Source organism: Leptodactylus fuscus, chromosome 6 (genome assembly GCF_031893055.1).
Source record: "Leptodactylus fuscus isolate aLepFus1 chromosome 6, aLepFus1.hap2, whole genome shotgun sequence".
Classification (NCBI taxonomy): Eukaryota; Metazoa; Chordata; class Amphibia; order Anura; family Leptodactylidae; genus Leptodactylus; species Leptodactylus fuscus.
The window spans coordinates 130,603,178-130,630,735 of record NC_134270.1 but is presented as its reverse complement, the minus strand read 5'-3'; the positions used below and the strand labels follow the sequence as shown (position 1 = coordinate 130,630,735).

The 27,558-nt window shown below is 42.4% G+C and overlaps 2 protein-coding genes across 3 annotated transcripts in view; both read right to left on the bottom strand.

The window, feature by feature from the left end:
* The window catches only part of ZNF385C (zinc finger protein 385C), a 124,347-nt gene that overhangs the window by 38,226 nt on the left and 58,563 nt on the right, over positions 1-27,558 (bottom strand). The window lies entirely within an intron of this gene.
* C6H17orf113 (chromosome 6 C17orf113 homolog) lies at positions 16,778-26,722 on the bottom strand. The gene is made up of 3 exons (XM_075278280.1): positions 26,541-26,722; positions 22,173-22,772; positions 16,778-18,507 (listed from the first exon to the last, which is right to left on the bottom strand). Exons 2-3 carry the CDS (start codon positions 22,740-22,742, stop codon positions 16,963-16,965), a joined length of 2,115 nt encoding a protein of 704 aa, XP_075134381.1. The 5' UTR covers positions 22,743-22,772; positions 26,541-26,722; the 3' UTR covers positions 16,778-16,962.

The following is a 27,558-nucleotide window of genomic DNA, read 5'->3' as shown; positions in this document are numbered from 1 at the left end:
TTAACAAAATGCCTCATACTGCATGACAAATTCGGTGCATTTTAGACACTTTTGTTCAACTTTAGTGTCTTTTGAGTCAACATTTTCGGGTTATTTTTGTGCATGTTGGACATATGTGTTTCCAATGAGTCACTCCCTTTCTTTCTATGGATATATACTATGGCACAAATGTAGACAGAATCCTGTCTCATTTACCTTTGTAGATCTCCCTCAACTTTTATGAGGAATCCTCTACTTATTCACCAAAGAAAAGACAGTCTTAGTAGGTTAAGCTTACAACTTAGTGTTATCTATCTATCTATCTATCTATCTATCTATCTATCTATCTATCTATAGTATATCTATCTATCTATAGTATATCTATCTATCTATAGTATATCTATCTATCTATCTATCTATCTATCTATCTATCTATAGTATATCTATCTCCTATCTATCTATCTATCTATCTATCTATCTATCTATCTATCTATCTATCCATCTATCTATCTCTCTCCTATCTATCTATCTATCTATCTATCTATCTATCTATCTCCTATCTATCTATCTATCTATCTATCTATCTATCTATCTATGCATCTATCTATCTATCTATCTATCTATCTATCTATAGTATATCTATCTCCTATCTATCTATCTATCTATCTGTCTCTATCTATCTATCTATCTATCTATCTATCTATCTATCTATCTATCTCTCTATCCCCTATCTATCTCCTATCTATCTATCTATCTATCTATCTATCTATCTATCTATCTATGCATCTATCTATCTCCTATCTCTCTCTCTCTCTCTCTCTCTCTCTATCTCCTATCTATCTATCTATCTATCTATCTATCTATCTATCTATCTCCTATCTATCTATCTATCTATCTATCTATCTATCTCCTATCTATCTATCTATCTATCTATCTATCTATCTATCTATCTATCTATCTATCTATCCATCCATCCATCTATCTATCTCCTATCTATCTATCTATCTATCTATCTATCTATCTATCTATCTATGACAGCTTTCCAGGTAAATAATAGATTTTATGTTGGGATAAAGATCAGGTATATCTGGGAAGAACAAAGATAATTTAGGATACTTCTCGCGTGTAGATACAACTTTCGATACACTTACCAGCCATTTACTCTAGCTACATATTTCTAAACCTGCTAAAGTTACTTAGAAGAGTCTATGTATGCATCACATGGATGGTTCAGGTCCGTCAAGATGACTACTTCACATTGTCCGACAATATTAGTTATATGGGACTCTCAATTTTCATTGCCACAAGGGATGAAAGAATAGTTAAACTACCACTATAAGACTATAGCCAGATTGCAGCAGCGGGTCTATCAACTGGATTCAATTACATTGATGCCATATCCTTAGGCTTGGACATCAGTGTGTGATCATTCGTGACCAATGCCCAAGTCCCCTACTGCATCCATCAAAAAGGCAAAGAAGGGCCAACTGAGGCACAGTGCCTGCTTTTCTGCTGATCAGCGGATTAAACAGGATCAGGCCATGAATATTTTTTCCACCTAAGAGGTAGGTCCACATGGGATGCAAATCCGTGACATAATCTGTATGTCTTACATGTACATAGTAGTGCAGATTTCATGCTATGCTTGCGTTGGTGGAATTTGCACCTACAGATTGAAATGCAATACATTAAAAATTCTCACCACTTGTCAAATTCTGTGGGTTTTATTTGGCATTGTATGGAGTTTTGTTGCTGTTACTGTAACATATCGAGGATTTTCTGCCAATAAATCTGGATAAAAAATCTGCAAGTACCCACTACACTCACCGGCCACTTTATTAGGTACACCATTCTAGTAACGGGTTGGACCCCCTTTTGCCTTCAGAACTGCCTCAATTCTTCGTGGCATAGATACAACAAGGTGCTGGAAGCATTCCTCAGAGATTTTGGTCCATATTGACATGATGGCATCACACAGTTGCAGTCGCAGATTTGTCGGCTGCACATCCATGATGCAAATCTCCCGTTCCACCACATCCCAAAGATGCTCCTCTATTGGATTGAGATCTGGTGACTGTGGAGGCCATTGGAGTACAGTGAACTCATTGTCATGTTCAAGAAACCAGTCTGAGATGATTCCAGCTTTATGACATGGCATTGCATTATCCTGCTGAAAGTAGCCATCAGATGTTGGGTACATTGTGGTCATAAAGGGATGGACATGGTCAGCAACAATACTCAGGTAGGCTTTGGCGTTGCAACGATGCTCAATTGGTACCAAGGGGCCCAAAGAGTGCCAAGAAAATATTCCCCACACCACCACCACCAGCCTGAACCGTTACCGATACAAGGCAGGATGGATCCATGCTTTCATGTTGTTGACGCCAAATTCTGACCCTACCATCCGAATGTCGCAGCAGAAATCGAGACTCATCAGACCAGGCAACGTTTTTCCAATCTTCAATTGTCCAATTTCGATGAGCTTGTGTAAATTGTAGCCTCAGTTTCCTGTTCTTAGCTGAAAGGAGTGGCACCCGGTGTGGTCTTCTGCTGCTGTAGCCCATCTGTAGCCTCAAAGTTGGACGTACTGTGCGGCGTTCAGAGATGCTCTTCTGGCTACCTTGGTTGTAACGGGTGGCTATTTGAGTCACTGTTGCCTTTCTATCAGCTGGAACCAGTCTGGCCATTCTCCTCTGACCTCTGGCATCAAGAACGCATTTCCGCCCCCCACAGAACTGCCGCTCACTGGATGTTTTTTCTCTTTCGGACCATTCTCTGTAAACCCTAGAGATGGTTGTGCATGAAAATCCCAGTAGATCAGCAGTTTCTGAAATACTCAGACCAGCCCTTCTGGCACCAACAACCATGCCACGTTCAAAGGCACTCAAATCACCTTTCTTCCCCATACTGATGCTCGGTTTGAACTGCAGGAGATTGTCTTGACCATGTCTACATGCCTAAATGCACTGAGTTGCCGCCATGTGATTGGCTGATTAGAAATTAAGTGTTAACGAGCAGTTGGACAGGTGTACCTAATAAAGTGGCCGGTGAGTGTATATGTGGATATACCTGTTCTGTAATCTTTGAGATCACCCACCTTTCCGCTTTATATGATTGCTGGCGCCAGTAAAAGCTTCAGTGATCACAAAATGAGAGAGAACTATAATAAATGTACTAATAGTAATTCACTGCAATTCTCTTATCAAAGATCTTCCCATCTCCCAGGCCTAGATGTCAGGAGCATATACCCCCTGCTTGTTATTCTTTTCTGGACCATGGCCTAACACTATTCCGTGTCATGTCTTCTCCTGATACTCGTCCATTGTCTAAGTGTTCTGTAGAACATAAAATAATGATTCAACATCAAGATGGGGGAAACTGCTTCATTTCTGTCATAAAGACGCACACTGCAGCAGCCTGACAGAGATAAAATGACCTCTTTCTGGTAAAACGGCCCTATTGAAATCCTTATCAGCGTCCCCAAACTGCTTCTAACTACAGGCACAGAAAATGCAGCAAGCCCTCTCAAGCGTGGCATTGTTCAAATTAATTCACAAATCCCCCCGAGGGGAAATCTGGGAATCGTTTATAGAAAGAAAGACTAAATTAAATCTATATTTATAGAAAGAATAAAAAGAAAAAAATAACAAGGAAGAAAATCAAATGGAGAACGATACAGATCAAGACTGGTGAATCCCTCAAGGGCATGGAGGGTTAGGGGCAGAGATGGCTGGACACAGCCTGGTGAGTTGTCTTAATAGCCAATTAGGTCACATTTAATGGCACCCTCCATATCAAGATCAACCTATAAACCTACAGAGTCAAGATGCTTAAGGAAATCTGACCAAACACTAACAAAATCGAGACCAATGAAAAGAAAATCTGACGCTAGGGAAAAAAAATGACATACATATACTATGTATCAGGTTGTCCACTATGGATAAATCATTTCTCCGAGTGTTACCTAAAGAGTCAGGGCTCGTTCACATCTGCGTTGTGGTGTCCGTACTGCAGGTTTGCGTTTCCTGCCTAAAACAGAGGCAGGATACGGAAACCTGCAGGAGTCTCTCTCACCCATTCATTTGAATGGGTGAGAGAGATGTCCGGCCGTGAGCGGCGGTGAGCGTTTTGCGCTCTCCGCCGCGAAACCGGGTTTTATAATCCAGACACAGAGTCGGACACGCAGTACTCTGTGTCCGGATAAAAAAAATCCGGTTTCGCGGCGGAGAGCATAAAACGCTCACCGCCGCTCACGGCCGGACCCGGTCTGTGCTTTCCGTCTTCTGGCATGCAGAAGACGGAAAGCACAGAACGGAAAGAAGAACGCAGGTGTGAACCTAGCGTTAGGGGGCGTTCACACTAGCGTCGGTGTCCGACAGCTAGTGTCCGATGCTAATGTCCGCGCAAGATTTTAGCATCGGACACTACATATAGGATTTAGCGGTCTGCTTGAAAAATCAGACATCTTTGTAAACGGACACTTAAGGACACCCATGGACACTACATGATGTCCTATTTAAGATAATGCAAATTGTAACGTGCGCAGCTAGTGTCCGATGCTAAAATCTTCCGCAGACATTAGCATCGGACACTGACGCTAGTGTGAACCCAGCTTTACCTAAAAAGATATTATTGGGGCGTCCTTCCACTGGCACCTAAAGGACAACCTGGCAGTAAGTATTGATGTTCCCTGCAGTGTGATCAATGGGAAAAGGAGGTATATAGTTTCTAATGGAATCAATGCATGAACATATCAGGTGCTCCAAGACTCACTTTGTAAATTCTCTAATGTTGGCCACACACATTAGACAAGTCACCCAGCTTGCCGATTTTATTGAGACGAACCAACCATCTAAGGGGATGTTAATATCATGTTTTTTTCTTTCAGTTGAGCAGACATGTTTTGATACAGAAAAATGCATTAAAATGTATTGCTCAACATAGACTTCCCTTGATAAAACAGATGTCAAAAGTGCATACCTATAGTCCATCAATATCTGTTGTATGTAATGGACAGAAAACGTAGCATATTATGCTTTTTCATATTTTTTTTTTACATTCCTGTCAATGTACAACGGATGGAAATGTATACTCTGGGGTATCCCAGAGATCCCAAAATATAATAAGTCGAAGCCCAAGGGAGGGGAGAGAAAAATAATCAACTATACTCACCTTTCATGGGTTTCCAGCGGTCCCCTGGCATCTTCTTCTGACCTCTGGATGACGTCACATATCCCTGGTTCACCACTGACATCACAACACTAGATCAAAGTGTTGTGTTGACAGGACACGTGACAGCTGAGACCCAATCACAGACTTCAGTGGTGACCTGGGATAGTGTGATGTCATCCAGGGGCAGAAAGAGGCCAGAAGATGATGCCAGGACATCTTGATGCCTAAGAGAGGGCCTCAGCTTGCTATACTTTGGGGTCTGAGGATACTAATAGCACTTTTTAGAAATAAATTAGGGTGGGCACAGAGAAAACAAAGGGAGAATGTAAGAGCTGCTTTTCCACAAATCCTTAAAGGGATCCTATCACTCAAACATGATTTTTTTCTAAGTACCACATCAGAATAGCCTTAAGAAAAGCTATTCGTCTCCTACCTTTCGTCGTCTTCTCCGCGCCGCTGTTCACCTACAATCCCGGTTCTTGTCGGTATGCTAATGAGCTCTCTCGCAGCACTGGGGGCGGTTCCCAGCGCTCAGACAGCACTGGGGGCATCCCCAATGCTGCAAGCCTCTTCTTCTGGCGGTGGCTTGTAACTTCTAAGGCCTCGGGACTTGGGAAAAGCAGACTGCGCATCATGAGAAAATGGGCGCTTGCACAGTATTGGAAGCGGCCATTTTCTAGTGGCCTGTGGGCATGCACAGTCTGCTCTGCCAAAGGCCCGAGGCCTTAGAAGTTACAAGCCACTGCCGGAAGAAGAGGCTAAAGATGACGCTGCTGAAGAAGAGGAGGCGGCACTGCAGAGAGTTCTCTAGCAGCATTGGGGACACCCCCAGTGCTGTCTGAGTGCTGGGGACCGCCCCCAGTGCTGCGAGAGAGCTCATTAACATACTGACAAGGACCAGGATTGTGGGCGAATGGCGGCGCGGAGAAGACGACGAAAGGTAGGAGACGAATAGCTTTTCTTAAGGCTATTCCGACGTGGTACTTAGAAAAAATCATGCCTGAGTGATAGGATCCCTTTAAGTATGAGGATGAGTTGATACTCTAGATCAGGGGTAGGGGTTTTTCATACTCATCTTTGATTTTTTAAAAAGATGAGCTGCCTGATGTGCCATGCAATAAATGAACTCTCAACCCCTAAATAAAAGTTATATAATGGGACATGTACAGTACAATACATAAGCATCGCAGCTTTGTGAACCTGGCCCAATGCTGTGTCCACATGTGATCACTGGCTGCCCTGTTAAAAGCATGCACAGACCTGTGCCCGCTTTATGCCATACATGTATAAGGAATAAAGGGGTGTACAAGGTTGTTTCAGCCAGGAGTCAAGACCCACTTCTTTTCTTGCACAGGACTGCAGCCTGCCCCTTCATACATTACGCAAGGCTGATGCCTCTTCTATTCACGTGTAGACCTGTGTAGCCACTAGCCAGAACAATCGTCCATATCAGTAAATCTCCAGGCCCCAATACCGGTCTGCAGTAACTGTATGCAATATGGGGGTGGAAGTAACACTAGCAGTGATTGGGCCAGGAGTAAGGAGGCAGAGGTAACACTAGCAAGGGTTAATACCATTGAGAACATCCTAACGCTAGTACTACTATCTAGTCAGGGATGGTTTATTAATTGGTTTGTTTGTTCCCTGACCTGACGCCAGCAATAGCGTCAGGACGTTCTCTTCAAATAATTGACCCACTTGTTCACAGTGGAGTTAACCCTTGCTAGTGTTACTGCTGCCTGCTTCCACTCAGCCCAATCTCTGCCATGCCAGGGAAATATAGCTCAGGTAAGAGAGGTTACTGACCCCTGCTCTAGATGATACATTTCATTGTTACTGTATATACACTGACAGACTGGAGGATGAGATGATCCTATAGTTAAAATTGTGTAGACACTGTGAGACATGGTGAGATGCTACTATAGTAATTTTGTATATACACTGACAGATCTGACGACTAGATAATGCTGTAGTAATACTGTGTATATACCGTATATACTCGAGTATAAGCCGACCCGAATATAAGCCGACCCCCCTAATTTTACCACAAAAAAACTGGGAAAACTTATTGACTCGAGTATAAGCCTAGGAGGGAAAATGCAGCAGCTACTGGAAAATTTCAAAAATTCAAATGGCCGAGTATACTCGAGTATAAGCCGAGGGGGGCTTTTTCAGCACAAAAACTGGGCTGAAAAATTCGGCTTATACTCGAGTATATACGGTACTCTAATAGACAAGATGATGAGATGTTGATGTGGTAATACCGGAGGAATATAATAAGACTGGGATTCTGCACACCCCCACCAATGATAACCATACTTGAAGTATTAAGAGTCTCCAGACTTTTTTATTATTTGTGTACACTCCCATATGCTAGAATGGAAATCTTCGCCACTGAGGAACTGGTATAGATTTCCTATTTCAGCTCATGTTTTCTGACATGAGTTATAGTAAATCTTTCGGGTTGAGGTATACCCAGCCCAACTTTTGTAGGAAGTGTCAAGCAGAGTGCATATAGAGGGAAATGGCAAATCTTTGGCCCATAAAAGGCCCACGGACCAAAGATGTACCACAAATGTGCCATCTATGATCACTTTCTAATGTAGAGGGAATAGTAAATTCCCACATTGTATATACACAGCCAGATATGATGATAAGATGATGCTGTAGTAATACTATATATGTGCTGATGGATATGATGACGAGATGATGCTGTAATAATACTATATATACACTGACAAACATGATGAGATGATGATGTAATAATACTATATATATAGATATATGATTAGATGATGTAATAGTAGTAGCTGAAGTAATACTGTATAGATTCTGCTCCTCAATAAACTACTATTCACCGGATACATACCAGGACAGTTACTTCAATGTCAGAAGTCACATGACGTGTGAGGGTCACTTCAAGCTCTCAGGCCATAGCAATGAGTTTCACATGACTTCCTTGCTTGTTCAGTGTCAGTTCTGAGAATGTGCACAGTACTTCAGGTGATACATTCTGGAAACCTTTTTTATGTTGTTTGCTTGTATCTTTTTTAACATCAACAATCCTAAAATGTACTACTACAATGTAAAAGAAAAACGCTAATAGGCTGAACTAGAGAGCAGAGCCAAACTGTTAGGCAGCACAGTTGTGCAGTGGAGCGGTTTCCTACAGCAGAGAACTTGGAATACAACTTTAAATGTGCACAGTCATGAGATCAATAAGCAGCGCCAAAGTTACTGGAGTACAGCTTTGGTCACATAGCGATTAATATATAGTAGAGATAGAAAGGGTTCAAATGCATGAAATTATATTAAAAGGGATAGTATGAAAACAACAGGATAGACGATCTGACCACTTGAACCCGATAAGGGACCCCTGAATTCTAAAGTTCAATTGAGCGGTGGTTGAGCATGCGCACTACTGTTCCATTCCTTGTCTGTGGGACTGATACAGACAGTTGAGTACACCACTTGGCTATCTTTGGGAGTCCATATACTGGAGTGGTAGGGCACATACATTGCCATAGAATATTCAGGATCCCTATTCTCATGACTAGTAAGGTCCCACTGATTGGACCTAAACTGATCTAGCAGTTATCCCCAACCCAATGGATAAATCACCCTTTAATGAAAAGGGTAAAGAGGAGTCTTACAAAAAAATAAATAAATAAATAAAAGACTGAGACAACTGTTCAACTTGGAGGTATGTAAAGAGTTTGTCCCTATCATATCCATATCAAGTATTGTAACACATCATGTAATAAAGTGGGATTGTGACCGATACTTCAAGCCATTGCTCTAGAGGGCTAAAGCCAACCAGGGCTGTGGAGTCAAAGTCAAGACCAATATTGGGTGGAGTAAAAAAAAAAAAAAAAAAAAAGTTACTAGGTAAAAAGATTCTGTCACAGTTGTATGAACATATAAACATCAGTTTATTGGCAATCCAGCATATGTGATGTTTCAGCCAAAGGAAAGGCCTTCATGAGACATCTGGAAATAATACATCAGCTGAATAAATAATATTACCAAACATATACACACTCACAAAAATCTATGAAGATAACTGTTTGCAAAAGTAAGTGTAAGGTTTATTAAACACGGCATGATGTCTCCTGACCCCTACCTAAGTATAGGGACAATCCTATAACATGTAACTAAAGAAACTGAAAGCTGGGCCCCATATCTCTAGTCCATACAAGGATATCTGTTTGCACCAATGTAATAATCGCTGGTACCGCACCTCATCTAGAATGTTTATTAAGTTTTGCATTTTCAGATTTTGGATTATACTGTACATATGTCACTTTTTATATATTTTTCTTTAGTTACGTGGATATGTTACATGGACTTGTGTTTAGTGAACGTTACGCTTACTTTTGCAAACAGTTATCAAGAGGGATTTAGTTACAGTTATTTAGGTTTTTGTGTGTACGTGTTTGGTAAGATTATGTATTCAGCTGATGTATTATTTCCAGATGCCTGATGAAGGGCTTTCCTTTGACTGCCAATAGAGTTTTGGCCTTCTGAATCCACAGCCCTAAAACTAACCATGAATTACATGGCCTTTTATTCCACTAAATCATTCCCAGAGGTTGAGATTTACTTCATTGTTTGCAAGTTACATTTTTTTTTTTTTTTTTTTTTAAAGATAAGGTTGTTTTTACTCCTTTCTTATTTTATTTTATACATAAACCAAATTGTGGCTGAAATGGGATTCTATAATGCCAGACATGTTCACTTGGTATAAGTACACTGTACCTACAATGCGGGAGAACCAAGGAGATGATTTTAATTACAGAGTGTATTGCCCTTAGGCCTCATGCACACTAGCCATATTTTTCTTTTACGGTTAGAATACTAACCCATTTATTTCTATGGCCTATCACATATGACTAGGGTTGAGCGATCGTGTTTGAAAAAGATCGGATTCTGATTGGCGATCGAGAAAATTTCACAATCGCGATCAGAATTCCGAACACAATCTTTTTAGGTGGGATCGAGATTGGTGATTATTTCCCACAATGCTTTGCTACTGGCCAAGCATGGTGGGAAAAGCTAACAATGTTAGCCTTCACACTGAGTATACGCTCCGCATATTCTGAACATTATCTCGTTCAGAATGAGCGACGTTAAAACAGATCCCATTGATTTCTTTGGGTGCCGGCATATGTGCGCTCCCCATTGAAATCAATGGGAGGCTTTTTAACCTATTGCTTTCCATGGGAGACTAGCTAACATCTCTAGTAGCTACTTACCTGCAGAGATGGCTGGTCTGGTGCCCGATGTTCTTGTTCTTCTTCGCCTCGCTGCCCCCACCTCCCAGGTTAGTGTTAAAGACCTAGGAAGAAGGCGGGGCTTGTGGCTTAGGAGAGTGTGGGCGGGGAGACGTCCTCCTAACCTGGGAGGCGGGGGCAGCGAGGCGAAGAAGAACAAGAACACCGGGCACCGGACCAGCCATCTCTGCAGGTAAGTGGACGCCAGGGGGGACTAAGTAGCCAGAGGATTGAAAAAAAATCCTCTGGCTACTTAGTGATTAAAAAAAATCACTACACAGCGTGGATTCTAACAATTAAAGCGTCCAATTGTTAGATTCCATGCTGTATAGTGAATAGGAACGTTTTTAAAATCCGATCTCCGATTAGTAAAAAAAAAATCCCATTGACTTGCATTGGGATCGAGATCGGGTTCGAATGAAAAATGATGGGAAATCGGATTTCAAAATCGATCCTGAAAAGTCAAGATCGGCTCAACCCTACACATGACCATGTATTTTCACAGTGCCATGTGTGGGTCTGTGAGTGCACAGATATCATCCATGTGCCATCTTTGCCATTCAATCATGGCCGGGGACCCACACACATTCATGTGCATGTCGCCTTAGCTAGTGTATGTGATATGTTTATCACATGGATATGACAGATCACTTGTGTGGATTCAGGATAACATTCTTGATCTGATCACTTTATTGCAAGGGCACAGACCAGATCACTTGTGTGGATTTGGGATAACATTCTTGATCTGACCACCTTATTGCAAGGGCACAGACCTTTCTTTTGGGTCTGATGGGACCTATTCTTATGTAGTTGTAGTGGAATATGCTTCAGTAGGGAAAATGACACACGCTCACCTAGTTAAAGCACCCCTCCAACCTGACCTTGCTAAGACATTACCTAGTATATGGGCCACATTTACCTGATAAATCACCTATATTAAGGCCGGAGGAGTATTAAAGACTCGCTTTAGACATTGTAGTGAAAGATCACAGCGCTGCCCTAGTGAAGCTCAGCTTAAATACTATACAGCCAAGAAGCACAAATCATGGACAATAAATAACAGGCATTCATGGAAGGTAGGTAATGACTTTCTTATTTGTTATCTCAAGATCTTCACTTTAAAGTGCCGTTTCATTTTCTGTTGTTGTAAATGAATAATTTAGTTAACTATAAAATGAAAAGACTTTGAAATATACGTAACCAGAGGAATAGGTTACAATCTCCTCTTATTGGCTCCTCTAATATTTGCTAAACTGCTTAATTCACTGCTCAGGACCATCTTTAGAGAAGCTGGCATATAGTTCATAGGCACATCAGGTTACATAGAAGTCTATGGAGAGGAGAAGGAGAATAGAGAATGAGGAACAAGCAAAGCCATGCTACCTATGGCTATGTTGACACTGCCATCTCTGTCTGTTGTTCTGATCCATCATAGGATTATAACAACAGATAAAGTAGCTGACACTGTCATGTTAAAAACAAAACAGAAGGAAACTTTTTTTCATGTAGATTGTGAGTCCCACATAGAGCTCACAATCTACATTTCTCCCTCTCAGTATGTCTTTGGAATATGGGAGCAAATCCATACAATCACAGGGAGAAGATACAAACTCCTTGCAGATGTTTTGTCCTTGGCAGGATTCAAACCCAGGACTCCAGCGCTGCAAGGCTGAAGTGCTAACCACTCAGCCACCGTGTTGCCCCTTGTTTTTATTTATTTATACATTCTGCATTCTGTTCTGTCAGCTTTTCAGTTCATTGTTCTGATCCTATGACAGATCAAAACAACTGACAGAAGGACGGTAATGTGAACTTAGCCAAGATAACAGCAAATGCAGTTTTATAGCAGGTTTTCCAGTATATTTTATCAGTACTGAGAAGTATAGATATTAAAAGCTCTGGTGAGATAGAAATCTTACTATTATCTGTACTACGACATCTGTGTCTCTGCTTCTTACTCACTTGCCTTCCTTCCCCTCCCCTCTCCATAGAGCTCTATGGACTGCACTCTGCCTTTAGTGAAGATGAAATTGGTAGTGAATTGATCAGTTTAGCAGGCAAGAAAGGAGCTGATAATAGGATAGAAGAATTTTCTGCAGATAAGATATACAGTATTATAAAAAATTTTATATTCACCTGAACCATACATTTATTTAAAAAAAAAAAAAATAAGACGACAGCTATTATTTAGGTATAATTATCACAAAGCTAAGACATCTCTCAGGCACTTTTAATAACATTTGTAAAGGTTAAGAAAGTCCATGCGTAGAACATGTTGAGAACGGTTTTATTTCATTTACTTACAAAAGCAATAAAAAGAACATGCAGTGATAAAAGGCAGGTATTCTTTGGAAGAAATCAAGAAAGCTTTGTTAAGTTCACCAGAGAAGCACTGACATTGGTACTCCATAAATATAGTGTTACATCCTTACATTGTACAGGAGGATCATACAGAACAACCTTGTTTTACAATATGTAACGGGTAGAGACGAGGGTTACGCAGCTAATGCATATTGTCCAGGGCTATGATATAAGACAAGTACTGCATGAATTCTCACCAGTACTACAAATGTACTATATGTCTGAACTGCGGCAAAATGCTATACTTAGCTGAAAAAGAAAGTGAAAGTAAAGGAAAACGGGAAAGTAAAATCCTGCTTGGATAGCTAAATTCCATTCATCTGGATTCTACACAACCAGATTCTGGATACTTCAATATTCCAGATTATTGGACATAGGAAATAAGACCTTCAATTGAGTTTTCCACCTTAGACATATTTGACATACAGTGGGGTACACGACTCTCTGCATACACACCTCCATTTATTCTCCCATCATATAACTGGCCTGATGAAGAGTGTATTGAGGACCCAAACATTTAGGATATATTCTACAAAAGGAGAACCCTTTTTAAGGGTGAAGCTGCCCCAGGAAGACATACGCTCCATTGTAACATTTGGGTTTTAGTGCATTCCGCTTCTATTTTTGGAGTTCAATATTCTCAAATTTGCAGTAAAGTGAAAGTGCAGAACTACAGGACTGTATGCCAAATAATAGGAATTTTACTATATGGTCACTTTGGGTTTCTGCCTCCTATTAGAGGTCATTAAACCGCACTCTTAAAAACATAAAACCTTAAGGGTAAGTTCACATGGGGTATTTTGGACCGGAACCTGAGGCTGCCTCAGTTTCCGGTCTAAAAGACGGGTAGCCGCAACTGAATGGCAATGCACTGCATTGGCATCCAGTCGCGAGCTCCACTCCGGATTAGGCCCAATGAACTGTGTAAGGCTATGTTCATACAACACAACTTTATATAGAATACTGTATTCCTATACAGTATTCCATGCATGTAATTCGCATCATATGCAATAGGGTTGGTCAAGTGAACATATGAAAAATTTCTTTTTGGATTTCTGGTATATCACTCACTTTTATGTGACAAACACAACGATCATCCACAACATATGAGTATTGGGATAATCCTTGTGTGGTACATCCTCAGCAGAAATAAGTGTCAGTCTCACCTTTCTGCAGCAGGAAACGCCTGTTGTAAAATATTAGAATATTCCATTATGAGAACACTCTTTATGCACATGACCGTGCACTCTGTCAGTGTGGTAGCCATGCTTTTTATAGCTAACTCATCGACCCATTATTTTCTATGGCCCTATACACACATCTTTGTATTATCATAGATGTAGGGGGCGATGAGTGTGACAAAACTCAGGACTGGACCTATTTCCGTTTGTTTTGCGTCCTGGGCGCACTGCAAGACATGAATGGGTCCATGGAGGGCACAGCCAGCACACAGATATCATCCATGAGCTGTTATCCCATTAACCCTACGATGTAGACGTTGATGTGATGAAATATTCGGCCTAAGACTTGGGATGCCTCAGCCCGACATGGTCTCTATAACTCATGCCACTTCTCTGGTGTGAGTTATTGTGGAAGTCTATGGCAGTTCCTAACTGGTGTAGATCTCAGTCCCGGTGCTGGGGATTTATTAGAGGCTAGAGCATTTCCATAAATCAGCCATGCCCTACGTCTGTCGGAGCCTTTCTTAAGACTGACATATGAAGCGCCAGCCTTAATAAATCTGCCCCAATATTCCTTCTGAATGAAGAAGTCTGATGAATAAAGAACAATTATAACTATCATCTTTTTTATTGTTTTGTTCAAAGACTTGTTAAATTCGCAGCATATTGGAAAAATATGTAACCCCTTTCTCATATACAACAGCATCCAGACAGCTGCAGCGGGGTAAGTGCGTGCTTTGCGTTCTATTAAACTTGTACAGTATGAAATCATCAATTTGGTCTAAATTGCTCTTTAGGATTATTCAGGTAACCTCTTTCAAACTACAGTAAACAGTAAGTGCACCAAACCTTATAACATTGCATATATTCATGAATTACCTGGAGTGGATTGCATTGTATGAATTGTGTTGGATTAAACATTAGTTATATGAAACAGCGCTCCTAGTGGCAAGATGCATGAATAATGGTTGAACGTCTGAAGTGCTCTGATTGCTTTCACTAATTGGTACTAATGACTTTGAGAACGTAGTCAACCAATTTCCAAGAACATAGTGATATTAATGGGCCTCCCCGAAGAAGCTTGTTATTTCAGTATTTTCACGGAAACTGATAAACGCAATTCTTTTGAATATTGGTTTCACAAGGGAAGTATCTGTACTACACACAGACAGAAGTACGCAGGGAAAAATAAAGCTTACGCTTTAGGGGATCTGAATGACGGAGACCATGTCGGCTTATGAAGCAGTTACCCGAGGAACCCACAGACTAAAATGGGGTTTGCCAGGTTTCCGCTAGTTTTATACTGAAACCAGCAGAGAGAAAAATCCTACTTGAAGGAATTTTCTCTCCGCCACTTTTAAGCGAAATCGACAGCGGTGGCTCCAACCTTACAGACTCTGGATAAGCTTTATTCCTGAAATATAAGCAAGTCCTCTGGAGCTCCAATGATTACATTTACAAAGTGGAGATCCAGATGTATCTGCTGCCTCCCCAGCTCTTCTCCTATTGCAGGTCCAGAGAGTAAAGTGTACTCGGTCATGTGGCCAAGAGCTGAAGGCAGAGGAGCAAGCATCGGGGTTCTCAAGGACCTGCTTATATATTAGTGATATAACTTATCCAGTATAAGGAATGTACTGGAGAGCTTTACTTTTCCCGGTATAACTCTATTGTATATGGTAAACAGGTATATTGTTAAACATATTGTGGATTCTACTTCAGCGTGAATAGCCACAGAGCTGTAATGCTTACAAAAACACGATAAAACATTATAAGACCTGTCATCCAGCATATCAAGGTCAGAATTAAACAGATTTTTTTCCACGTGAATCTTTTTTGTCAATATGCAAATAAAATCTTGGGAGCAATGAGGGTTTTGCCATTGCACCAAAGAGGAAAGGAGCAACACCTTCATCGCTCCATAATCCTCAATGACAAAAATGGTGATATCTTGGTAAAGGAGGCGCCAATTCACAAAGGGGAAAGACTGTTTGATTCATCTGACCCTATCCTATTTACCTGTATGTTAGGTTGATATGTTGGGTTCTGGTAACAGACTCACGTTAATGGAGGAAGACCACTTTTGAGTATTAAGCAAATTGCAACTCTGGTTAAAGGGGCTTCTAGGACAAACATTGTTGGAAACCTCAACAATACCAAATTGGAGGAGGTCAGACTTTTAGCTGCCCCACCAGTCAGCTACGGCCTCTTCATAGTTCTACAGGTACAGCACAGATCACTTTGTTGTGGCTGTACCTGGTACTGCAGCTTAATGTAGGGTTGACCCATTTGAGGATTGCACTGTGCCAAGTAATGGAAAGGCTTCAGGTTTGCAACAGCATTGTGGCGCCATTCAAAAACAATGAACTATAAACTAAAAGCACTTTGGTAAGAACTAGAGATGAGCGAGTACTATTTGAAAAGGCCGTTTCGAATAGCACGCAAGCATAGGAATGAATGGAAGCGGCAGGCGCACTGACTTTGCCGGCGGCCGGCCGCTTAACCTCCTGCGTGCCGGCTGCATCCATTCATTCCTATGGGTGCGTGCTATTTGAAACGGTCTTTTCGAATAGTACTCGCTCATCTCTAGTAAGAACGTCAACATATTGGTATATAACATGTAAAGACAAAACTAGAATGTATATGTGCGTAAAAAACTAGTAAACTATTATGTAAGTGGAATCATATAATCAGATTCTCATGTGTTCTGCAAACTCCCTTTGTCTTCTCATACAATTATAAAACAGCATGGAAATGGACATTACACTGTAGACTTTATGGAGGTTTTCCATATAGCAGAACTGGATTCTAAGGTCGGCCCACTGGCCTTATATAGTTGTGGGGTCCTGACTTGTAACCTGTATTGAAAGTCACAGGAATCGCTCCCCAATGATCCAAGCAATACATTGACAGGTTGCGGTGACTATTTGGTAAAAAATTTGTAATTCTCTTGGAGAAAACTTATAACCCTGTATTTTCTAGTAAATGTGACTACTAGTTCATACATCCTGGGTTTCCCACCTGCCTTCAGAGACAAAGGATTCCGGTTCCCTTGTGTTTTCAAAGTAGTGGACTGCTCTAGAAAAGTCTAACTCGCTAAGAACTGGGCCATCAACCGCAATTTTAAGAACATCGCTAAGGTCACCAACCATTGTTTCTTGATGCCAACTCTGCTTCTGTAACTCTTTCACCTGACTTATTTTCTCAAAAAGTACAGATCCAAGTGGCATGGCTAAAGCAACAGCAGCTAAAACAGTAAAGTCAGGAAAAAGTTCATGCATCTCAGAGCTAGAATGGACCAGCTTCACGCAAAGATCTCTAAAACTCAAGTGGCTGAGACTGAAAACGATGCGCTTGAAGAGGGCAAAGTCATTTGATGCTCTGTCTGGAACCAAAACGTGAGAAAAATGCTGCAGAAGGTGGCGTAACTCCATTTCACCATAGGAACCAATATCATCCAGGGAAGATGGATAGCTCTTTGGATTGAAGACAACTGAAAGAGAGCTGACCACCTTGAGGACGCTACTAGGAAATCGGTCCTGTAAGCTCTTGCAGACATTTTCAAGACAGGCTTCTTTTATGAGCTCAAAGTCTTTCAACTGGACTTTGGAGCAGTCAACTAATTCTACTCCTTTGTAGTAGAACCTGCTCTCATTGTCCTCATCGGGATGCTCATTCAGTTCATTCAGGAACTCTTGAAAGTTCTGTCCATTTGTAGCTTTTTGAGCCTGCAGAGTGGCATGTGACGCTGTAACTATTGGATTTATCATAGATATATCGAGATCTTCAATCTGGAAGAACTGGTTGAGTTTTTGGAAGATAGGAAGTATATCAAGTAATACCTTGGTAAAAGCCACAAACCAGAACTTTTTTAGCTCCAAGCACAGTCCGCTGGCTATAGGAGACTTGGAAGATTCACTTTCAAGTAAAAGAACAAGAGTCGGCCAAGAAGAGTCAATGGTTTCGACAGCTGGCAAGATGGATATCCAATGAACCATTCTTGCACAATTTAAGTCAATGCCATAGATGCTGAGAATATTATGTAAATCATGGAAGCTTTGACTGTCCCCATTTTTATTGCCATATAGTCTATATACTGCATCTAAAATACTTTCATATTTTCTTACATATTCAACACTGGTAAAACATTCACTTGGAAGCAAAGACCTTCTATGTGATATACTGTGAAACTCCGATAAAAGCGGACAAAATGATTTCAACTTTTCGCCAACACCATTTAGCCTATCTGACATAAGCGATGTACCGTCAGAACTTAGCCAAGCTACTTTCTTAGGTGAGGCATGAAAATCCTTCAATAGGTCTTTCACTTTATCTAAAACAGAACTGGCATCCCCTGAACACAAGTCAAACTTGCCCAGGAATGCAATGTGTAGTTGTCCATCACATGGTGAAATGGAAGTAGTGAACACTACAAGGCTTCGGTGTTCTGTGATATCCATGGTTTCGTCAAACACAAGCCCAATAAATGGAGACTCTTTCAATCTCTTTCGATCTTCATTGTGCAGTACTTTAACAATGGCTGCCTGAATTGATCAAACACAACAGTATGTCAATATCTATCACAGAGCTAAATGATAAATTATTAGCAACTTTACCCACTACAGCACGTACTGGAAATTGTGTAATAACCAGGGTTGTTTTAGTAGTTCACACTATTCACCGAGTTCTATACTAGCATATGGACATCATAGAAGAATATGTATCACTATGGTGGACCCAACACACTGTGTAATATATCTCTGCTTTACGGACAGTACTATGGCTGACTGTATGAGAACACTTTTCTTAAAGAGGGCCTTTCACATGCGGTTCTATATACTGCTAGAAAGCCAACAGTGCACAATTGGCACAATTACCATTATGTCTTCACTGTCAAAAGGGCGTTCCTGACAGTCTAGCTTGGAACGCCCCTCCTAACAGTATACTGTCAGAGGGGGTATTCCTTACTGCCCAGCCATGACGCCCTCATCAACAGACTAGCACTGGGTGGGCGTTCCTCAAAGCTCAGCGTCATGGCTGGGCGGTAAGGAACGCCCCCTCTGCCAGTATAGCGCTACACACAGTACTGTCAGTAGGGGCATTCCCAGCTAGACTGTCAGGAACGCCCTTCTGACGGTGAAGACATATTGGTAATTGCACCGATATTTCTTTCCCTGGGGCACATTATGAGAAAGCCGCTGAATTCATCACACTGTCGGCTTTCTAGCGGTATATAAAACCTCATGTGCCTGAATACATGAACGGTCCTCTTTTAAGACTGCAACTTATAAGGGTCTGATCAGTGGGAGCTTAGACATAAATACTGGGGAGCATTTATCAAGCCTCTTGTGCCAATTCTCTTCTAATTCTGTCCCCTCTTTTTAAGTTTTACGCTTTCTTTTTAAGTTTTATGCTATGTATGCAAGAGTTATCTTGCATTTGCACCTATTTTAAAGACCCTTTTATACAAGGTTTGGCACTTTACTTTCTCTTTGGAAAAGTGGGTGTGGCTTATCTGGAGCTCCTTCTTCAGAACGGAGCAAAAGAGGGACAACTGCACTCCAGTACATGGGCAGCATACAAAACCTGACATATCTGACTAGCATTGGAATAACAAGTTTCATTTCTAACACAATTAGGCACACAGAAGGCTAGGGCATGAAAAAACAAAAAGGTGCAAAAAATTGTGCAATTGGTAAATGACCACACAATATTTCGTATAGCAAACCTTTCATCAATACCATAAGGATAATTTCCGGAAACCCGCACTACAGAATAAGCGGACTTCATGTAAATGCCTTTGAACATATATCAGACTCTGTTCCTTTTTTCTGAGATCTTACGGAAAAAAAAATGTTGAAATTTTTTTTCTTTTTTCACTATTGACAACAAATCAACATTGTACTTGACCTATTTAAAGTCACCCAGACAGCAGAGAAGCGCTGAGGCTCAGATCTTTGCCTTGTTCTCTTTCCCATTACTGGGCATGCAAATCTCCAGCTGGCTGCCAGATTTAACTGGGCTCAGATAATGCCTCGTGGCATCTGTACAATTCTATTTCATTTTGGTACAAGTGCTTTTGCTACAGAAGAAAAAAAACTGCAGGGAATGATGCGTGCCATGGCTGGAGGTGGCTTACTGAGCTGAGCAGTGATTAATTAAAGGCTATGGCCATTCCAAGAGGGATTTTTTGTCTTGTCTTTTAATATAAAGGGCAAGTATCCAAAACCCAGTGACCTTTGAATTTGCCCTTATTTTTTATTGCATTACTGTGTCTTTCAGATATCTCTTGCGTAAAATATGTCCAAGCGGGGAGAAATGAGCTGCCGTACGAAACAGAACCTTACCAATAAATCCAATAAGGATGGACCATTGTTATAATAAGTCAAAAAACTACGGAAAGCACAAGAGAAACCGAAATGAGGAATGGGGCCAAATCCTAAAACTAATACCGTACATGATCTCTCACGTATGTCACTTCCATGGAACAAGAAATTGCAAATAACAAAAAATAGCTAACTAAAGTAACCAACCCAACCCCTCCAGTGAATAGCCCATTTATTTCCATAGAGATCATTTCTGCTGTGGTTATGCCCACTGGGCCGATAAAGTCATATTTAGGCTTAAGTCACACGTGCGCGTAATAGCGTATTTTGGTCCTGATTTTGACGCGGGAAGCGGCTTCCCACTCCAGAGTAGGCCCAAAATGAATGGACCTAGTCCGGAGGGTGTTGCCGGGAGGCGGACGCCGCAGCTCAGTTAGCAGCTTTAGCAGTTAGCGGTCTCCATAGACCACCATTGCGAGGGGGCGGCGTATGACGTGGATTCCGCACCATAATCCGCCCACTCTGTGCCCGAGTGAACGGGCCCTTAGAGAATATTACTAGTTTAGCTGGAAACACTGAGCTATTACTGTCATGACCTATACCGCCAATATTTTTTGGCACAAGATAAACTCACACCACAAAATGCATTCATTATAAGGATGTCTGTCCATAAAAAGCCTTGTTAGAACTTCACGGTTCGTCCTTTAGAGAAACATTTGACTGGTAATATATTCTGCAGACTGCCTTATTATGGGGCTACACTATGTGACTATCCAAGGGGAGCTCATTTATAACCTACAAGTTATGATAAATGGCTGATGAAGATTACATTATATTCATCCCAATATGTAAGGTAAGAATCCCACAATATCAGCCTCGCTCTTCAAGCATTTCCAGAAAAACTCCTATTCCACAAGGTGTTGTACATGATTGTAATGGACAGTACCCAAAGTGTAAATGATCTTTCATTACCATTATTTTCACCCTTCTTTGGTCCGTACTCTGCTCTACACCTTCTACTATTATGTTTCCAATGAACCTAAGATATCCTTTTAAGTCTACAGCTTCCATGCAGACCTATATGTCTCCATGGCATCAGACTACGAACACTTGCAATGTAACCCAGCAATCTGGTGTAAGGTCCTATACAAACAACCAAATTTTATTTCCGTGCTGTTACTATGGATCTGTAATAACGGACCCATTCATTTCTATGGATTTTTTTTTCTTATTTAATTTTGTACAGATTTGCGTGGAAAATGTAGGACCAAGTCGCAAAATACGGAGCAGGTCGTATTCCTGTTAGTTTGTGCGGCTTGGACTCTATACAAATCATAGGATCCAGGGAAAACACTGACTGCACATGGATGCTATCTGTTTCATTTTCATACGACCTATGGTCTGTTATATCCTTTTCCATCATCTGTAGATTAGGTGGAAGATTGGGCAGACAGACTCAAAGGTACAACTACACACGGGTTTGTTTGCAGTCTGTAACCTGCAGTCTCATAGGTCGGTATAGGAGCTGTAGGCACAAAACGATGGGAGATATTTTTTAATACATCAATATTATTTATAAAGTTGCTGTTTTTCTACCGATTGTTACTACAATAGACACATCCTTTAGAGTAGAGATGCTGTCTGGTCATGAACCAGGGACTTATAAGCAATGACTACCATTCATTCATGTCTCTGTTTTTGCTAAAATTTTAGCTAAAAACACGACATGACTGTAACAGGTGCACAGACCTAAGAACTAAACTTCGCTTTTAACGCCCTACGTGACAATTCAAACTTAGTTATGTTGCTACATTTGGCTCTAGCTGTGAACACATAACTTTCCATAGCTCGTCTTGTCCTGAGGGCACCTACTATGTACACACCTGCATTTGTCTTATACTACTTGGATGGTAATATTCATTTTGTTCAGAAGACAACAGAGCCTCACAAAGATTAAATTTCTGCAGCTCCAGCAGAGATGGAAGTTTCCCGCTCGAGATACCATCCTTTGCCATGGTGTAGACAGTGGTCAGAATAGCTATTTTAGATGGATCCATCTCGGCTTTGATGACGGACTTTAACTCTTGGTGGAACTGCATTTCCATGGCTAGCTGCTCGCTATTCAAAGCGAGTGCCTGCCTATGGGCACCGGAGGTTACGTGACGCAAAAGTGCATGTCTCTGAAAATTGTCAGTCCCCACAGTGAAGGCATTTTCAGCTTTGCCATGTTTGTTCTTCACAAGAGCCTGACGACACTCCATACAAAACATCAACTTTCGGTCATAGTCAAACTCCAGCCATGTGAACTCTTCCTTCCAGTGCTCGTTGAAATACCGCTTACATTTCTTATTGGAGTTTGAAGTCTCCCCTGCTGGCTTTTTCCCAGGGGTCACCATGTTCCCGCCACCGCCCATGGTGAAATCAAACATTAAAGGAGGGTTGAGGTTGTCCATGCTGCATTACACTGAGCAACAAGCTCAAGACTGGTGGACGAAAGAGATAAGGGGAAAGATATTAGAGTTCAAGCACAACTCTGTACCCCATCAAGTATTCAGGGACATTTTGATGTCAATTACTTTGGTGTGCATTAGGAAGCCCAACATTCGGCTCCGGAAATACTAGTAACAGGTTGTACCCTAATATAGTGAAATAGAGACACTTTCTACCCTTACTGCACACCAACATGGTCTATGAGAAGCTACAGAACAGTTCCACACTTTGTTGCAAATGACTTTATTGCACCCACACCAGTCTAGTACTAGGTCATCATCTCCTCTAAATGACACATTACACCAGGGGTCCTCAAACTTTTTAAACAGTGGGCCGGAGGCAGAGCAGGTCGCACAGACATCGGGAGCGGTGCCTTCCAATAGGTAAAGTGCCCGAGCTCCCCAGGAGCTTCATTATAAATGCACGCCTGCCGGCGTTGTCGGCGGGGCCAGACAGAAGTGCTTGGCGGGCCGCATGTGGCCCTCGGGCCGCAGTTTGAGGACCCCTGCATTACACAGTATGATCAGATTTGACAGTGTCCAATACTTAGCTCAAACTCAGACTTAGACAGTGTTAATGGGAACTATGTCCTTATGCTGCTAAAGGTTTAGGGCCCAAAACCTGGTGACCCCAGGCCCGTCTGTTATAGCATTTACCAGAAACTGAACTTTTCACTCTGCAAGAATGGCAGATCCCGACTTATCTCTGGTAGAATAAAACATTCAATTTCTGTTGAACACCGCAACCTACTAGAACTGGGGTCCTTAGGGGGCCCCAAACTTAGTGGCAGGTTCTCTTTAAAATGAGGTAGATTCATCACATTGGATGATACTGGATAATTCTGGTGCACACTGTTGCATCTTAAGACGCACCTTTTTCCACTAAATCGTGTCCCCTTGTCAGACAAGGTGGAAAAAAAAATAAATGTCTAAAATACTTAATAAATATGGTGCACAGGATGTAGTTCTGGGGTTTTTGTATTGGAACGGATTAAGCCAGAATTCTGGCACATTTAGCTTAGTAGATCTGTCCCATTATATGCACAGTTCTATTAAATGAGTAATCTGGTCTCCTCATTGTTGATACATCATAAATGTCCAAGATGGGAATCAACTTTTCCTATCTATCCTCAATCCCAGATTGCACTGCAAGGGTGCTGCCAGGCACAGCAGCTCTGACCACGAGCCGGGCCACTAGTGATTTCCCTTGTGGTGAAACATTATTAGCTGCAACTTTTTACTGGCTGTGCAGCAACCCAAAATGTGCAGCAAGTAACAATAGCAGTGGTAAAACTAGCGGAGGCCTGTGCACCATTCGCTAGTCCTAACTTACTGCAAGATTGATTGACATAATAAATTGATGAACTGGACCGGAGGTGGTGTAAATAAAAGGAGGGAAGATAATCACCTACCCACCAAGCCCTTGTTTTTGTATCAGGTCCCTGTTTTATCACGTGTAGGCGCTGGTCAGGCTGGTAGTGGGAACAGCTCTGGTGACTCAGCGGTCACTTTGGGTACCAGGGTACCATTAGGCACCAGTGATCATCATTCTCTTTTAAGAAAACTGACTGAGGATTAAAGGGGTTGTCCCGTCACAAGGATCCTATCTATACTGCTTATTAATGTGAATGAAGGCTTTTCCCTAAATACATTGCTTCAGCAAAACTGCTTTGTTTGGCCACTATCTCACTTTATTCATTTTCTTGTGGCCACAGCCCTGACCTAGCTGCTCCTGAGTCAAGTGATGTATCTGCTGCTCTCAGGGGGAGGGAGGAGGGGCTATGTGCACGGGAGCGAGCCTGGAGGGGGGGTAGTTTACCCTTTGGGGGAAGGGGCCGCCAATACAGGGTTAGACGCCGGCACAGGTGAAGCCGGCAACATCGCTATGCTTCTGCCCTGCATGAAGCAAGCAGCAGAAGAAGCGATGCTGTTATTCCGGGGCGGGCGGCGGAGGAGCGGAATAACAGCATCGCTTCTTCCGCTGCTTGCTTCATGCAGGGCAGAAGCATAGCGATGTTGCCGGCTTCACCTGTGCCGGCGTCTAACCCCCCGGCATCCGCTGTAATAGAGAGACGGATGCTGGGGACTGTTAGACGCCGGCACAGGCACATCGCTATGCTTCTGCCCTGCATGAAGACAGCAGCGGCAGAAGCGATGCTGTTCCGCTCCGGGGTCACATATGCAAAGCCAAGCGGCGAGATGCCGCCGGCCCTGCGTGCGCGCTCATACACCAGTCTAGCCTTCACAATGCGAATACAGACCCGCAGGGTGTCGGGTCTGTATTTGCATTGTGAAGGCTAGACTAGTCTATGAGCGTGCACGCAGGGCCGGCGGCATCTCACCGCTTGGCTTTGCATATGTGACCCCGCCCACCAATGACGAAACAAAGCCGGAAGACAGAAGATTTTAGAGGAACGAAGACGGGTGAGTATGCGACGTGGGAGTACCCCTTTAAGGACTGTCTCTAACTACCCTGTTTCCCCGAAAATAAGACACCCCCCCCCCCCTTCACGATCACATACAACCGGCAGTCATGCCGGCACTCCGCTAATTGTTCCCCGCTTTGTTTGCCAATTGTTCCTCGCTTCAGCCGGTGCATAAAACATCCCCCGAAAATAAGAAAGGTCATATATTTCGTTAGATAATTAATTATAAGAACATGTCTTATTTTCGGGGAAACAGGGTATATACATATATGTATATGTATGTGTTATATTTGACTGCCGTTCCCTTCCTCAGAAATTTTTTGTCTTATAGTTATACTGAGAAGTTGAAACGGGCTTTAGGAGCATTTACTCTGCAGTGTGTGCACCCCAGAATGGAAGCCCGGACGCAGATGTGATCCTAGCCTAACTCTGCAGGCTACATTATTTTTTGCATCAAAAACACCAGAACTACAAAAAGGACATGGTAGTATAAACTATACCGTAACTAAAACCTGACACAAAGGGCTGTCAAGGAGTTGTAAACAATTTGGAAGAATTTATCAACCCATCTACCCCAGTTTCTGGAGATGTGTTGCATCTCAAGCACAAGGCCCTTTCTTGCACAAAAGACGTGCAGCATCTTCTGTTCTGCACCTCCCTCGCCCTATTTTGTGAATATCGGTGGAGCAGGGTGGATCAGGGATGCTTCGGCTGATATATTTATTATTACTGACACAGTTTTCTGTCATGTATTATACAACAATCCCACACCCGTTTCTGACAACCAGTTTGGCTCACAGGCACAAGTCTGACTTATTCAAAGGCAGAGCCTCTAGATAATTTGGGTGAGACTTGCGCTAGCCTGGGCCTTTACTAAGACTGGCATATGAGGACTACCCAACTGTGATGCCCACATCAATGTCCGTGGCTAGATTGGTAACACTGGAAACTATTAAAAAATATATGGTCAGACTGTTGTCGTGTGTGGCATATATCAGGGAAATCCATCAATGAAACTGCGCCAATCTCTAAGAAAAAAAAGAGCAGCAGCATCATTTATCAGTGCCCTCTACCACTAGTATGGGGTCATCAGACTAACCTGTATTCATCAGTAAGTGTATAGACTGGCATACCGCCTGGCAGTGCCTGCTATCAATCAATATGCCCTGTCATGTGCTCCTATGAGATGCAACAGTTGTGCTACAGACATCATGTAAACTATGGACTGACCTGCTACAGCCAGCAGACATCACCGCCCCCCCCCCCCCCCCCCTGCAGAGAACAGCCCAGTGCAGAGAGTGCAGCACCCCGTCATGTCTCTGCTGCACATACCTACCCTGCTGATGATGCTGCTGCAGCTGGAGGAAGTTTGCAGGCTGCAGCAGATTACTGAGCACACTCCCCTCTCCTCCAGCTCACACACAAAGAGGACATGTTGTGCCAGTCACAGCTGCTCCTCTTCCCAGACAGCCCCGAAGCCGCAGCTCAACAAGCACAGGCACTTCACTGCACTGCACACAGCAGTCAGCACCGGGGGGGAAACAAAGCTCTACAGGCAGCGGCCGCAGGGAGACCCAGGGACATGGGAGCAGCCATGATGTGTGTGTCTGGTCTATGTGTGAGTGTGTGCCGCATTGTCAGTGCTGCCCCCTGGTGTCCGGAGATATGCGCAGCTCTCCTTATCCCAAGTCACCGTCTCCTAGATAGGAGTTGAGGAATTGGAGCATTCCTGTGCGTGGAAATTGTAGTTTAATATTCTTCTTTTCCATATACTATGATTGGGACCCTACTGAAGCGCCCATTAAGCATCCTTTACTTCGAGTGCCGCTATTAAAGTATACTGACACCTCACACTAGTGTGAGAGAAGAGTGCAGAAGCAGGCAGCAGCCAATTAGAATCCAGCTCTCATTGATCACATGGCCTTGGAGAAAGTAAAAGCTTCTAAGTGATTGGTAGCTTGCAGTACCTAGTCTTGCCATCTTGTATGTCATTGTAAGATGTACTCAGCTATTGGCCACATTGACCGATTAAAGAAGCACCCCGGTAAAACATAATTTGTCCCTTCTTTTAATAAAAAGAAAAATCCTGGGTGTAGTTTAATATTGCAGAATAACTTATTTACAGCTTTAAAGAGGACCTTTCATGGTCCGGGGCACAGGCAGTTCTATATACTTCTGGAAAGCTGACAGTGCACTGAATTCAGCACACTGTCGGCTTTCCCGATCTGTGCCCGGTGTAAAGCGCTATCGGTCCCGGTACTGTAGCTCTTCTATGGTCAGAAGGGTGTTTATGACAGTGTGTCTGGAACGTCCTTCTCCACAGCAGCGCCTATTGCACTGTACAGTGTGAGGGG